Source organism: Drosophila eugracilis, unplaced genomic scaffold (assembly GCF_018153835.1).
Source record: "Drosophila eugracilis isolate 14026-0451.02 unplaced genomic scaffold, ASM1815383v1 contig_1765, whole genome shotgun sequence".
In the NCBI taxonomy this organism is placed as follows: Eukaryota; Metazoa; Arthropoda; class Insecta; order Diptera; family Drosophilidae; genus Drosophila; species Drosophila eugracilis.
The window spans coordinates 1,456,175-1,471,640 of NW_024572605.1; the positions used below are offsets into that span (position 1 = coordinate 1,456,175).

The 15,466-nt window shown below is 43.5% G+C and overlaps 6 protein-coding genes across 6 annotated transcripts; 4 read left to right on the forward strand and 2 right to left on the reverse strand.

The window, feature by feature from the left end:
* The first annotated feature begins 540 nt into the window (after nucleotides 1–540).
* Nucleotides 541–7,190, forward strand: LOC108107489 (facilitated trehalose transporter Tret1-2 homolog). The gene is made up of 5 exons (XM_017215035.1): nucleotides 541–789; nucleotides 3,505–3,664; nucleotides 4,351–4,489; nucleotides 4,554–4,762; nucleotides 5,860–7,190. The coding sequence occupies exons 1-5, from the start codon at nucleotides 776–778 to the stop codon at nucleotides 6,937–6,939; spliced, it is 1,602 nt and encodes a 533-aa protein (XP_017070524.1). The 5' UTR covers nucleotides 541–775; the 3' UTR covers nucleotides 6,940–7,190.
* Nucleotides 7,191–7,473: 283 nt separating this feature from the next.
* LOC108107483 (NTF2-related export protein) lies at nucleotides 7,474–8,155 on the forward strand. Its single transcript, XM_017215029.1, has 3 exons — nucleotides 7,474–7,578; nucleotides 7,636–7,722; nucleotides 7,790–8,155. Exons 1-3 carry the CDS (start codon nucleotides 7,570–7,572, stop codon nucleotides 8,099–8,101), a joined length of 408 nt encoding a protein of 135 aa, XP_017070518.1. The 5' UTR covers nucleotides 7,474–7,569; the 3' UTR covers nucleotides 8,102–8,155.
* Nucleotides 8,148–10,248, reverse strand: LOC108107482 (gastrulation defective protein 1 homolog). Its single transcript, XM_017215028.2, has one exon. The coding sequence runs from the start codon at nucleotides 10,161–10,163 to the stop codon at nucleotides 8,202–8,204; it is 1,962 nt and encodes a 653-aa protein (XP_017070517.1). The 5' UTR covers nucleotides 10,164–10,248; the 3' UTR covers nucleotides 8,148–8,201.
* Nucleotides 10,249–10,563: 315 nt separating this feature from the next.
* Nucleotides 10,564–13,195, forward strand: LOC108107460 (FACT complex subunit Ssrp1). Its single transcript, XM_017215006.2, has 3 exons — nucleotides 10,564–10,736; nucleotides 10,813–12,390; nucleotides 12,448–13,195. The coding sequence occupies exons 1-3, from the start codon at nucleotides 10,683–10,685 to the stop codon at nucleotides 13,006–13,008; spliced, it is 2,193 nt and encodes a 730-aa protein (XP_017070495.1). The 5' UTR covers nucleotides 10,564–10,682; the 3' UTR covers nucleotides 13,009–13,195.
* Nucleotides 13,196–13,296: 101 nt separating this feature from the next.
* Nucleotides 13,297–15,370, forward strand: LOC108107218. The gene is made up of 4 exons (XM_017214635.1): nucleotides 13,297–13,350; nucleotides 13,417–13,572; nucleotides 14,997–15,161; nucleotides 15,215–15,370. Exons 1-4 carry the CDS (start codon nucleotides 13,297–13,299, stop codon nucleotides 15,368–15,370), a joined length of 531 nt encoding a protein of 176 aa, XP_017070124.1.
* LOC108107217 lies at nucleotides 13,696–14,899 on the reverse strand. Its single transcript, XM_017214634.1, has one exon. The coding sequence runs from the start codon at nucleotides 14,721–14,723 to the stop codon at nucleotides 13,797–13,799; it is 927 nt and encodes a 308-aa protein (XP_017070123.1). The 5' UTR covers nucleotides 14,724–14,899; the 3' UTR covers nucleotides 13,696–13,796.
* Nucleotides 15,371–15,466: the final 96 nt, after the last annotated feature.

The window sequence follows — 15,466 nt, forward strand, 5'->3', positions numbered from 1 at the left end:
CATAAAGATGATAGTTAAGCCTGCAATTAGTGACTAATTTTAACGGTTACAAGTTTTCTTTTCAACTACTGGAAATATATGTCCGACCGTAAGTGCATGTAAGGCTTTTACTTGATCTTGAAAGGCTTGAAATATTCTACTCAGTTTCCATAAATCTGATTCCCAGATCTACATTCTGGTTCTAGTCTTGGCTAGTAAAAAAAAGCTTTCCTAATGAGAGTCGCTCAAAGGAGAGGCAGAGAGTGGCAGTTAAAGAGAGCGCTGATATAACTGTTATAGTGCTTTATAGCATGATCAGCTGTGATCTTGGTCAATCAAAGCAAGAACATTTTTTGCAAGCATTCTTTTGAAGCAGGCAAGAGCAAGGGAGACAGCATGACCAGGCGGTTTGGGAGGCATGCAAAAAAAAAGGAAAAGAGAGAGAGAGAGAGGAGAGCGTGCGAAATAATTGCGATGGGTGTGTGTGCGTGTTGCGATCGCAGCGTCGATCGCTGTTCATAAATAAAAAGCCGCATCGGAACCGCTTGGCCAGCCAGTGTGCGTTTTGGCATGTTGCTCCGTGGTCGTTCGCTTTTCTTCCAGTGTACCCAGTGCTTTCCCAGAGATCCGATCTGAGATATATCAACCACCCGATCGAGTGTTTAGTTAAGCAAATGCATCTAAAGCGGGCGCATTAAGTCGCGACTAGTTATATAAAAAGGGCAGAAAAAATCGAAAGATTTGCATAAATAAATTCCGAAACTACTTGAACTAATTTGCCTACATTATAGCCAAAATGAGTGTCGAAAGGTAATAAAAATAATCGAATCAAAACAAAAGAAAGCAAAAACACACTGGTGGTTTGTTCATTTGTGTTAAAAACTGTGTGTCCACTCATCAGCATTTTTTGTGAATTCACTGTCTGGCCAGCTAAAAATACCCCCTTCGACTTTAAACCCCAGCAACCATAAACAAGTTTTCAGTCTTATTCGGTCAGTTTTGTGCATTTGTGTTGCTAGGGTTCAGGCATAACGTCCTCAAGTACTCCAGATGCGAGATTACCGTAGGGTCTCCCATGATAAGGGGCTTTTCATTGCCAAATTATTGTTGATTTCTTCCAAAAAATCATACTTAGCTGTACATCACTGGTTGCTAGCCAGATCTGTCAATGGGTCTTGTGTCTAAAGTATTTTGTCCCGAGGAAAGATTTCCGTTACCTCACAAGCGATAATAAATAATTGACTTCTCTATATATTAGTTTCAAGAGGAGATTAGATACGGGGTATTTACCAGACAAAACACGTGTTTAAGGAAAACAAAAGTATATTTTTTCGCGCTCCGCTAAATTTATAGACTTAGGATGGGCATTGTTTTGAAATGTGAACAAGCTTTATTTTTACCTTATCAAGTCTCACGATGAATTGAAATATTTCTAGGATGATTAGCACATCCATCAATCAACAAGCAATTTACATTCCCTAATGAAATTCAAAATGGAATTGCTCTCTTACGCACTTAAAGTCCTTAATTTATGCTTTCCAATATTGATTGATTTGAAATTACTCATCGGCAGTGGAGACCCAACATTGTGAAATTCTGGTCTCTTTCCTCCCACTTTTGGAATTCCCGTAATTGGATCGGTTAACCTCACCATTAATTGGTGATAAGCCTAGTGGTTTCGTTTTAAATTACCCTTAGCCAGTTACTGAGATTCCTTGCTTTTCGGGCCTTTTTCGTGCGTATCTTATCTCGCTTTCTGCCATCTGGCATGGCAATTAAATTGAGTTTAGTTATTGCGTATACGCAGTGTGGACCAAAGGTACTACCATGCCAACCAGTGGTGAAATCAATCTTTGACTGGGTAGAAGTTGGAAGATGGCGCCACCAACCAGCTGACTGGCCTTACCCCCTTTCCCATACACCGAAAGACAGAAAGATTGCCTCAATTAAGCGAAATCATTTGTAGACTGGCCATTCGATTGGATGCCTCATGCGCCTAGATGATTGTTTTATTTGACTGTGTGCCGATCTGCTATAAATTATCTAATTTGTGGTGTCAACAGTGGGTGAGCATTTCAGTTTATAGAATCCAAACAGTCGTGCAGGCGACTTTTTCAATTCACACATCGCCATATTGATTGGTAAATCAAGTAAACTTGGACTTCAGTCACGCCGATTGAATGTGATTGGAAAGCTTGCTTTGGGAGTTTAAAGATCATTAGGCCTAAATGAAATCTTAAATCTTTTGAAGATTTCTTTGAATTGCAGTGCATTTCATTGTTTGGTTAAGTCCGTAACACGTTTTTCCTGCTTGAAGTTTGTTTTGGTACATTGAACCGTTGGCATTATCTTTCGAACTTCCGTACGATCGATTAAGCGTAGACGATTTCTACCAGCGATACTGCTATACTATATTAATGATATTGCTCATGTCTAACCATGTGAAATTTTTTGTTTCTCACATTTTTGCCAGAATTGTTTGTTTTAGTTATTTCACTTTTTGGCATTCACATCACGATTGACAGACTTAAGGTTTGGCCAATGCTATGGGTGGCTTTAGATGTCCAAGGTTTGCAGTTTGTAGATCAATGACAATGCAAAGGGGAAGTATCAAATTCTATAGGCCTATGAATGCCACCTAACGTTATTGTTTTGTATAACAAATTTGGCAAACTGTGCCAAAAAATGATTTTGCTGTCTATATTTTTAATGAAGAGAAGAAAGTTTTATTCGGTTCATCAAACGTGACTCCGAATTGACCTTGGCAGGCGATCAAAAATACATTAACAATATTTAAGCAAATAAAAACAAAAGCAAAACAGAAGCTCAAAAACGGAAGAGCGAGAGAGCGAAACGCTGATAAAAACACAGAAAATCGGCGAGCGTTTTTGTTATTTCTCATGTTATTCTTATCGCAGCGCCATAACAAACTCAGCTGGTTCTTAAAAAGTGACGTATTTCTGCTCTCTGGCGGTTCCTTATCACTCCGCAGCCCGGCAAAGGTCTTTTTTTTTTTATGAAATGATTCAACTATATAAATTGCCCGGATTAAAGCGACACAAAATACGGCAAAACTGCAATAGGAATGCTGCCGGATTGATTTGAGTGGCGTGTGAAAGGGTTGCCCTGTATTGCCGATCCGAACTGTTCCCAAGTGACCATGAAATTGCCAATAATTGCGAGTTGTTAGGCCCATTAAGCTGAAAAAGTGTCGGAGCACCTTGCCAATAAATGCATCTAACAGCGGAATATTTTGTTAAAAACCAAATCAAATTATATATATAGTTTTCCCAATACTTGGAATTCGCGGGTCTTAAGGGCATTCAATAGTTGGGTAATCTTATCTGGGTGTGAAATCCGTTTTATTACAACTCATTATCAAATCATCATACTATAATTATTTAGCAAATTCACCTCTACCATTTTACAACTTAGATTAGCATCTATATAAATCGATTTATTTATATAGTTGTATAACATTCATTGTGATTCCCTTATATTTTCCTTATCTTCTCCAAAACAAAGAGATGACGAATACCTTAAGTTTGTGCCCCACTCAATGTCCTATCATGTGGTCCCAGGAGGGGAGTTCCAATGCAAAAAGGCAAACCACAATTCCAGGAAACTCTCCACCATCGATGAGCAGGATGACGATGTGGCCAATCAAAAGGGAATTACGCACCAGGTAAGCTAAAATGGCTAAATAAACTATATTGTAAGAAGGCAAGGTTAGTTTTAGTCAAAGGTTTTGTTAAATCCACCGATGATACAGAATTGAAAATATCTTTTTTGGTCAAATTAATGACGAAAAGTTCCGTATTTCCACTTAACACCTAAAATAAAATCGAACTCAGTTCTGTAATCTTGTCAACTTCTTGTCAAACACTGGACATCTTTGTAGTCTCTCTTCTACATGCGTGACAGATACTTAGTATGCCGTGAAGGACAAAATGATAAGATACGCAATTGAACTTTCTTCGCGAAATGATTAGAAAACGCTTCGTTTGGGGGCTACATGTGGCGGACATGTGACGGAGTCTCTGGAATTGAGTCGAATAGAATGGCAGCGAATGGCACGAAATGTCATTCATTCAGGGTGTCCGTGTTCAGTTTGCTAGCGTCACAAATTGAACTGTTCATATACACTATAACCTATAGTAATCAATGGACAGCGATCGCAGATCGTTTGTCACTATCAACGCAAATCAAAATAAAGTTGTCCGTGATGCAATTGCAACTTCAATTGATGGCAATTGCTTGGCGGGCACAGAAACATTGATGATATGATGGCTAGATTCGATTAAATAAAGGTTCATAGGAAACCATAATAAATTGATTTCAACATGATGTATATATCGTTCCTTCTTCCAGATCTTGGCCACTTGTGCGGTTCTTTTACTATCTGCTGGATGTGGCATGCCCATTGGATATTCAGCGATCTTGCTACCACAATTGACGGATAAAAATACCACTGAGATCCCCATTGATGTCGAAACAGGCTCTTGGATAAGTAGGTGTTCCCACCTCATTTTAAAATAGGAAACCTCTTGACATTCTCTTCTGATTCCTTGCAGCTAGTATCCATAGCTTGGCTACGCCATTTGGATCCCTGCTTTCGGGACCTCTGGCAGATTACTTAGGTCGTCGGAAGACCCTGATCATTGCGGTTATTCCGCTCTTGATGGGCTGGAGCTCAATGGCCATAGCCAGGGGTATCAAGGTGGTGCTTTTCGCCCGGTTTCTGTGCGGATTCGCAACCGGAATTTTGGGTGGACCCGGTCAGGTGAGTGAATCGAATTCCAGATTTCAATGCCACAACCCGGGGGTTCGTTCACACGGAACAGCCGGTAAACCCGGAACCGTACGTGACAAGAGTCGGGATTGTCCGAGTGACCCATTAACCGTAATCGGCGGAGCCTTGAACTCCCCAAATGGGACTCCCACCGAGAACGCAAAAGAGCAGTCGTGACAGGTGGACAGGTCGTCAATTGACCACTTGACGGCCTGTATTCTATTGTCCCGGCTTCTCTGGTCGGTTCCATTGTGACTACGCTAATAATGCGTCGTCAGCCGGCGCTGTTTATTTACGAGTATCTTATGGATATGTCCGTGACTTATCTTGCGGCCAAAGTGATAACGATAGTCGTCGGCGTCATCACTCCCGGACTTTAAATGGCCAGCGCATCATTTGCATTAGCAAAAGCAAAAGCTTTCCGCACACACGAGCCCACGCTCCGTAATTTACATTGTATGCGTAGTAGTTCCGGATTCTTGACCTTAGTCTATAATAACGTGGATGCGGATTATGGGTGCTTTCCGCGGTGGGTGGTGTATGGGCAGATGGATGGATGGCTCACTGGTGGGCGTCGACTTGTTGCGCGTGTTTCCCCGGCGAGTTTCATTTTCATTAATGGTTCGCTGCCTGACGTGATTTACGATTTTATGATTACCATCCAAGAGTTCTCAGAGATTAAGATGTTGATTCTTTTGTGACCCTCAAATATATCAATTTGTTTTGCTGGCGAAAGTTCTCGGTGGGGTCAGGGTGAGAGTTGATTAGAAAGTAATTCCCTCTAATATTACATAAACGAGCTATTATTATTGCGACTTAATGGGTTGGAAAGTTGATTTATTTTTTATGCAAGAGTATCTAGCTAAGAACTCCAAGTAGAAGTAGAATGTAATTCACCATATGGTATAATTTATACTATTATAAGGATGCTAATGCCTCAGTGAACCTGCGTTGTACTAAACTTTTTGTTTGACTAAACTCGGCTTAATAATCCATGTGAAATTACAATTAGAAAAGTAATACCCTTTTCTTGAAATATTAATAATTAATTAAATATTAATAATTAAATATTTATATCTTTTTCAAAGGTCTACATTGCGGAGACGACGGAGCCAAATTTAAGGAGTCTGCTGATCGGAGCTCCATACGTGGCTTACTCCCTTGGAATCCTGCTTGTTTACTCTCTCGGCTACATGATGAACTGGCGCGTCGTAGCCTGGTGCGCCAACATCCTGCCCCTGCTGGCCATGATTTCAATTTCATTCATCCCTGAGACTCCTGCCTGGCTCTTACGTAGTGGTGATGAAAAGCGTGCCCTGCAGGCACTATCATTTCTTCGGGGCAGCGACATCAGTGCTCAGAAGGAGTTGAATGATATGAAGCAGAGATTGGCCAAGGAGCGGGCCACCACCAGGACAAACGAGAACATATTCCAGCTCTGCTCCCAAAGGGTGGCCATTAAGCCGTTGGTCATCGTGATCGTGTTCTCCCTGCTCCAGATGTTCTCCGGAACTTTCATAGTGATCTTCTACGCAGTGAATATGATTTCTGAATTCGGAGCTGAGCTCGATCCCACGCAGGCGGCGATTGCAACCGCAGCTGTCCGGGCCGTCTGCTGCATGGTCTTCTGTGTGATCCTGATCTTCGTTCGCCGTCGCAGGATCATGATGGTCTCGGGAATCGGTTCCGGTCTGTTCTGCCTGGTCTTGAGTTGTTATCAATACGCTAGACATGACCAGCCCAAAATGAGCTACGATATTTTAGTAGGAGGTATTTGTCTCTTGGGTTATATTATTTTCAATACGGCATTAATGGTGATGCCTGGTATCATGATCGGGGAGCTTTTCCCCGCCAGGATCCGAGGAAGGACGGCAGGTGGAGTGTTTGCCTCCATGAATGTGGCTCTTTTCATCTTCGCGAAAAAGTTCCCCGCTTTGCAGGTGATGCTCAAAATGCGCGGAGTGTTTCTGGTCTTTGGAGTTTCTAGTTTCTTAATCACCGTCTTCATGTGCTTGTTCCAGCCGGAAACAAAGGGCCGTAGTCTAGAGCATATTGAAGACTACTTCAACGGGAGCAACTGGCTGTGGTTCCGTCGTGATCGCGGCTACAAGACGGTCAACTTGCAACCCCTGCAACCACTCAAGGCCAATCGGGGGACGGACGCATAGTCCGGGGGTATTAATTAGTATTAAATCAGGTCTTAGCTAAGCTAGTTTTAGACATTCTCGTAGTTCTAGCCAAAGTGCCTCGTAGTCGTTAGACTCGCTCGATTTTCCAGTGTCCCCCAGTTGGCCACTCCGACAGGGAATCTTCAATTGCTATGTTTATTCTTTCCAATTGTGATCGCTACGCTTTAAATTGTGTCTAATTGTTAATCTAATTAAAATTTTAATTATAAATAAAAACAATTGAGAATTTATCTCACGAGTTTATTTTTCTTGAGCTTTAAATATTTGAAACCTTACCGATTTCATAATATATGTATGTTCATATCTATATTTGGACAAAAATAAACAATATTAATTGATACTAAAAAGTTCAGTATAAAGACTTGGGGTTTGTAATTATTAATATAATAATATATAACAGTATGATGGTTTAAATGAGGTATAAAATATTTCTATATTTTTAAAATAGTTAAATTTAAAATGTATGTGGAGTGAATTTGTAGTCAAATCTATAACGGTCTTTCTTTTAGAAATTCAAATTAAAATACTATAAGTTTGTAAAATAAATACTTGGAGTGGCTTTCTTGTAGTAAAGTAATTCGGTCACTCTAATTGCCGACTGCGGGAAAAATGAATAGCGTGAGTGGTAAATATTTTAATGTTTTAGCAATATAAATGAAAAAGAATCTCTTAAAGGAACTGAAAGCCAAGATCGAGAGCTGCGCACGCACTGCGGATACATTCACGAGGCTTTATTACGCCTCCGTAGACAACCGGCGCCATGTAAGTTTAGATCCCCTGAAATGCCGGCATTTTCACAGAATAATGAAATAATGGAATTTATTGACAGCAAATTGGTCGCCTGTATCTAGACAATGCCACATTCAGCTGGAATGGAAACGGAGCCACTGGCCGTGAGATGATCGAGCGTTATTTCTTGGAGCTGCCCACATCCAACCACCAGATGACCACACTGGACGCGCAGCCTATTCTTGATCCAGCAGTAGCAAATCAGCTGACCTACATAATTATGTCCAGCGGCACCGTGAAGTTTGCACAAGAGCCGGTCCGAAACTTTCAGCAAACGTTCATCGTGACCGCCGAGAACGACAAATGGAAAATCGCCTCCGACTGCTACCGTCTGCAGGAGGTAATGGTCTAAGGCGGCAAAAGATTACTCAGTTGTTATAATTAAAGCTAGGCTAAAATTCATTAACCGTAACGAGTTTATTTACAATTCTAAGGACCTAAAAATATTGTGGCTATTTGTCTGTCTCCGTTTTGGGCTTCTTGGTGGCCGGCTCATCAGCGGGCAGTTTTTCGGAAAAGATGGCTTTTGGCTGGGTCTGCTTGTAGGCCGGAGCTATCCAGTACGGATTTTCAGCTGCGTCTTTTGCGTATTTCAAGATGGCCTCTCTGGGATCCTGGTCATCGTCAACCCGCTTGCTTAGGCCTAAATTGCGGATGACATAAGAGGAGAGAGTGCCACCAGAGGTGGCTACTCTGCCACCCTGACCACTGGTAATGGGCAAGTCTGGTCGCTTGGACTTAACCGGATCCATTCGCGCCTTTTCCATTCTCTTGCGCGAGGTACGCGATTTTTCCTGTCTGAACAAGGGCAGAGCATGAGGAGTAATAATCTGTGACACTCCCACCATTTCCATAGGCTGCCTCTTCCGATGCGTCTTAACCACGCACAACTTGGCGCCGCGGATACTCCGCTGTTCGTCATAATAGCATTTAATAGTGCCATTACCACAGCTAACAAATAGTTGATTGAGTTTCGGATGCCACAGAGTCTTTACCACGTGCGAGTTGGACACCGGAATCCGCTGGACTTCATCGTAGGTTTTCGTGCTGTAGAAATACAAGTTCGCTTCGGTCTGACCCTTGGGTAATGATTCGCCAGCGACCAGCATCCGATCGTCCGGACTGAAGCAGCAGTCTGTGGTGTCGTAGCGGGAGTACAAATTCGTCCAGGTGTGCAGCGGCTTTTTGAATTGTCTGAGGTCCCATAGTTTCATGGTCTCGTCAAGGCTCCGAGTGGCCAGTTGCTGACCCATGTACGAGAATACAATGGATGTGATTTCAGTGCCTTTTTGATGCGCTTCTCTGACACAGTGTGTTGTATTAACATACATTTTGCGAGTGTCCCAGGTCTGAATGGAACCGTCCACGCATCCCGCTGCTATCAGTGTGGCGTCCCTGTTGAAGTTGCACGATGCAGCGTTTGTTCGTAATCCGCCCTGCGCCCTTGTCTTGATCACCTGCACCTGTTCTTTAGATTTCAATCCCTGCCAGATGCGCAGGGTGCCATCAAGTGCTGCTGTTAGGAACTGCTCTCTATTAAAAGGGTGCCAGCAGCCCGAGGTGAGCTGAGCCACATGCCCTTTGGTGCGGGACATGTCCGAGATGTACTGGTCACCCTTGCAGCACTCTAGTTTCTCAAAGCCATCGCGATCAAGCACCTTGGCTTGGGCGTTTCCTGAGATGACCAGGATCATGTCACCGGTCACGGAGTATTGCAGTGAGCGTATAGGGTGGTTCTCGCACGGCTGCAGCTGGCGGAAGCTGCGCATGCCGGAGTCCATGCCAGCAAAGTCCCAGAAGCACATGTCGTAATCTATTGAGCCAGAAACCAGACGCGCTCCAGAAGGGTCCCCAGCCAGAGCTAGGACAGCTCGGGATCCGTGCTGCATCTGCACCTCGTGGGTGTACGGTATTCGATTCCCAAGGCTCTGCTCGTCTTCAGATTCTTCATCGGAGGAGTCATCGTCGGAATCTTCATCTTTAGAAGCCTCTTTCGTGGATTTATCATTCTCTACAACTGCAGCTGGTGGCAATGGACCTATGACATCTTCCTCCTCATCCTCAGCTTCCTTTGCCTCGGCTAGCTTAAGATCCTCCTTGTTTTTTTCTAATCTCGGTCGGGTAACCCTGGCTTTTTCTATTTGCTCATTAATGTCGAATACCTTGGCAGCCTTGCGGCCGAAGCCACTAATTCCCATCACTTCCTTCAGATGCTGGCTCTCCAAATCTTCGGCTACATCTTCGATTTGCCTAATCATTTGCTGCTTGTCCATTTTCTTGAATCCTCCACCACTTCCACTGGCTTCGGGCGATTCTTTTTCATCTTTTTTGGAGTTTTCATCAGGTTTCTGCTCGACGGGCGTTTTGCTAACATTCAGTTGAATTTTTCCAAAGGAGATTTTACCACGTTGCATATCTTATGTATATTACTTTTAGATGTCTTTTGTTATTTTAGAATTTATTTTCCTTTTCTCTAGATAAGTGCGGCTTTTTTGGTAAACAAAGGAGTGACCGTTTGAATAAACAAATGTTTAGTATGTTTATGACATGGTTGGTACATTTATAAACTAAATTAATTATTTATAAATGAAAACAATTGTTTGTAGCCTTTACTTTTTAAAATAAACATTCCAAAAATTTGATCAAATTAGTTTTATAAAAAAATAAACTTAGTTATTTGAAATAACGACTAACAAGGTCGAATTAATAAAAACCAACATATATTGTAGTATTTTGTTATTTTTCATACTGAAATATTCTGAATATACTGTCAAGTACGGTCACTCTGCTTTGGCAGCGGCGTCTAACCTAAAATTAGGCGCGCAGTGTTGTTTTTTTGTCGGCCGGAGTTCATTGTTAAAAATTGTTAATTTCGCAAAGCGGCGTAATATAGTGTTATCCTATTTTTATTAATTGAGCAGAAGCAGAGCACAATGACGGACTCACTGGAGTACAACGACATAAACGCCGAAGTGCGCGGTGTCTTGGTGAGTTGCAAAAATCCCGGCATATTTTGGCACATTTTGTCTGACTGAGTTTTCCCCTCCCTTTTCCCTCTTAAAGTCTTCCGGACGCTTAAAGCTGACCGATCAGAACATCATCTTCAAGAACACAAAGACTGGCAAGGTGGAGCAGATCTCGGCGGATGACATAGACCTTATCAACTCGCAGAAGTTCGTGGGAACTTGGGGACTAAGGGTGTTTACCAAGAGCGGCCTGCTTCACCGCTTTACTGGATTTCGCGACAGCGAGCACGAAAAACTGGGCAAGTTCATCAAGGATGCCTACTCGCAAGAAATGGTCGAGAAAGAAATGTGTGTTAAGGGCTGGAACTGGGGCACCGCCCGCTTTATGGGCTCCGTCCTGAGCTTCGACAAGGAGTCGAAGACGATATTTGAGGTGCCCCTGTCGCATGTTTCGCAGTGCGTCACCGGCAAAAACGAAGTCACCCTGGAATTCCACCAGAACGACGATGCACCAGTTGGCTTGTTAGAAATGCGGTTCCACATTCCCGCCGTAGAGTCTGCCGAGGAGGATCCGGTGGACAAGTTCCACCAGAACGTGATGAGCAAGGCTTCGGTCATCTCGGCTTCGGGCGAGTCAATTGCCATATTCAGAGAGATCCAGATCCTCACGCCTCGTGGTCGCTACGACATCAAAATCTTCTCCACCTTCTTCCAGCTCCACGGCAAGACATTCGACTACAAGATTCCCATGGATTCGGTTTTGCGGCTCTTCATGCTGCCCCACAAGGACAGTCGACAGATGTTCTTCGTGCTTTCGTTGGATCCGCCCATTAAGCAGGGACAGACCCGTTACCACTATCTGGTCCTGCTGTTCGCTCCCGATGAGGAGACCACCATTGAGTTGCCCTTCTCCGAGGCCGAGTTGCGCGACAAGTACGAGGGCAAATTGGAGAAGGAGATATCCGGACCGGTGTATGAGGTAATGGGAAAGGTGATGAAGGTGCTAATCGGTCGTAAGATTACCGGACCTGGTAACTTTATCGGACACTCTGGCACTGCGGCCGTGGGATGCTCCTTTAAGGCCGCCGCTGGTTACCTGTATCCCTTGGAGCGGGGATTCATTTATATCCACAAGCCACCTCTACATATCCGCTTTGAGGAAATAAGTTCGGTGAACTTTGCGCGCAGCGGCGGTTCTACACGCTCATTCGACTTTGAGGTTACACTCAAGAACGGAACCGTCCACATATTCTCATCCATCGAAAAAGAGGAGTACGCCAAGCTCTTTGATTTTATCACTCAGAAGAAGTTGCATGTTAGCAACATGGGCAAGGATAAGAGCGGGTACAAGGATGTTGACTTTGGCGACTCTGATAACGAAAACGAGCCGGATGCCTACCTGGCTCGTCTCAAGGCAGAGGCCAGAGAAAAGGAAGAGGACGACGACGATGGTGATGATTCGGATGAGGAGTCTACGGATGAGGACTTCAAGCCCAACGAGAACGAGTCCGATGTGGCCGAGGAGTACGACAGTAATGTAGAGAGTGATTCGGATGATGATAGCGATGCCAGCGGTGGAGGGGATGGTGACAGCGATGTCGCCAAAAAGAAGAAGGAGAAGAAGGCCGAGAGGAAAGAGAAAAAGGAGAAAAAACACAAGGAGAAGGAGCGAACTGTAAGATAAAATATTTAGTAATTTTAGCTTGTTCTCATACATTTTTTATTTTGCTAGAAAAAAGCTTCCAAGAAAAAGGACACAGGCAAACCCAAGCGCGCTACCACTGCCTTCATGCTCTGGCTGAACGACACGCGCGAGAGCATCAAGAAGGATAATCCGGGCATTAAGGTAACCGAGATTGCCAAAAAGGGCGGCGAAATGTGGAAGGAGCTGAAGGATAAGTCCAAGTGGGAGGAGGCGGCTGCCAAGGATAAGCAGCGGTACCAGGACGAGATGCGCAACTATAAGCCTGAAGCAGGCGGCAGTGACAACGAGAAGGGTGGAAAGGCCACAAAGAAACGCAAGTCAGAAGCTTCTCCAACCAAAAAAGCAAATACCTCCGGCAGTGGCTTCAAGAGTAAGGAGTACATTTCCGACGACGATTCCACCAGCTCGGATGACGAGAAGGACAAGTCCAAGGACAATGAGCCTGCTAAGAAGAAGAGTAAACCCACATCCGATGGCGGTGCCAAAAAGAAAAACTCCAAGAGCGATAGCGAAGCGGAGGAGAGTGAGGAGGCCAGCAATGCTAGCGATGAAGATGAGGAGGATGAGGAAGATGAGGCCAGTGATTAGGCCGATAAACACAACACAATTCCATAAACACACCTCACACACCCATGCCCCAAATCTAGTTTACATTCGCCTAGTTTAGTTAAGTGCTGCCTGTTGGATACAGACTAATATGTTTTTTTTGTTTAATTAAAACTCAACAACGAATCGAAAGTTCGAGTAATTAAACTGAATTGATAATTGCCCATAATGATTGATATTTATCGGTTATTTTTTTTGGATGACTTGTTTTCGTTACGCCCAAAATGACGGCATTTGCCAGTCATTAATCGTTTTGCGTAGTCCGCAGCTATGGCCACGTTGACGGACCTTTTCCTTTGGTTTGGGCTGTTGTACATCTCGCAGGCAAGTTTGCCATTAAACTGGCTGGGAATTTATACCGAATTTATACCGAATTTTCGCCCACATAAGGTTCATGGAGTTGCCAAGTTCACAAACATCGAGTGCTTGAGTGTAAATGAGAACTTTACTAGCATTTCTTTGTGCCGATTGTACGCCGTGAAGAGGGATGTGGTAGAAATGAGCTTGAGGGCCAATATACTTCAGTGGCCAAAAGGTGCTGTATCGGTAAGTACATCTCTGGCTTATAGTGATCATGTACTAGCAAAATATCTGACTAGATACATATATTATTTTCGGTCGACTGAGTCATTCTAATTACAATTTCCAAAAAAACTAAAACACTTCAAATTTTTGTGATTTTATGCTTATATTTAGCAATGAGTAATTGTAACATAATTTTTGGACATAAGAAAGATAAACATGTACTATTTTCCTGCCAGCTTAGTGGGTTAGAGACGGCGACGATAGGCCGGTAGACGTTGTTGACGGACTTCCTGGCCGTTGGCCTCGATTCTGGTCTTGGCCAGCAGATCCTCAACATCGTCATGGGGACCCTCAATCTTCGCTTTGGAAGAAATACTAGTGACAGATACCTCGTTTGTTGAGGACGCCTTGAGCGTTTTTCGAGGAAGTTGAACGCGGCGATTTAGAATGCCGGATGACTCTAGGGCCATAATGTTCTTCTTGGCCAGATCGCCCAATGATTTGTCCGGATGCAGATGGGTGGTGGCTTTTGAAACGCCTATCTGAATCTCTTCGGAATCATCGATCACGAACCGTGGACTGTCCACAAGACTGGAACAAGAGGACAGATTTTGAGCAGATGTGCGGACCGAGCCGAGGACAGATTCAGTATCCTCAGACGTCCCACTGCCACCTTCTCCACCTAGGCCAGTTGCAGTTCCGAAATCCTTGTCGTTTTCAGAGTCCGTGTGTGAGATTTTCGATCTTGACCACAAATTAATCAAAAAAGGCCCAACAATGGATTTACTACTGATAAACAACTGTTTCATCGAAAAGAAGGCGTCGCTCAGCATCTTGTCCTTGCCTCGGTGCAGGAAGTGATCGATCTGCTCCTGCCGCTTGCTCAACATTGGACGCAGAATGGCGTCGAATATCCAGACATTGGCTGATGGAGCTGTCAGGACGATCCACAGAATCAGGAGAAACTTGGTGGGCATGTAGAGGGGCAGCCAAGACAAACAGATGTCCGCCAGCACCTCGAAGGTGACCAGGAAGGCGTACACTATCCAGTACTTGGCCCAGGCCAGGAACTCCTCATCCCCGCTGTTGAGTGTCTTGTAGGTGTGCCATGCCGGTCCCAAAGTGCCGTATACGAAAAACATGAATCGTGATATGCAGCTAAAGAAACACATTTCAGTATTAGTGCTCCTGACTTCAAGGTTGATCTAAAATATATATTAATCGACTAACGTCTGCCGGAAATAACTTATTTTTACGACAATTCCGAATTTAATTCATTAGTTTAAAATAATTTGGCAGTTCTGTAGCGATGTATGTATGTACACTTTTCTTTTTGTTTTATACTGTGTTGGGAGATCAATACTTTGATTATAAGTGTAAGGCAAGGCCTGTTAAATTTTGAATAATAACAAGTTAAAGATAATACTATATTGATTCCCATTCAGATGCGGATGCAGCTGCTGAAGAAGGCCAGTGGCTATAAGCCTTTCCTATACAATATCTGCCAGTCGGATATCTGCGAGTATCTGGAGAAACGCAATCATCCGTTTATAAATATCATTCTCAACAGTTTCGGAAATAGAACCAATGTGAACAAGTGCCCGATTCCAGTAAGCTATATATAATATCAATCTTAAATTCTCTCTTTAACTTGTTTTTCTAGCCTGAAATTATTTTGGAGCACTTTCGCTTTCCGGTGAAGGTCTTGGACATTATGCCCCTGCCATCTGGGGACTATGGACTGTTCACCACCTTCAGTTTCCACCAAAAGGAACTGGCCCAGGTTAAGGTGTACTTTACACTTACAGAATATCGCTAAAGGCGCACACAACACATGAATCGAAATATTTGTAATAAACATCAGTCGCGGTGCAATAAACCAATTAATAAATTTGCCATAAATTTGTTAACTGGC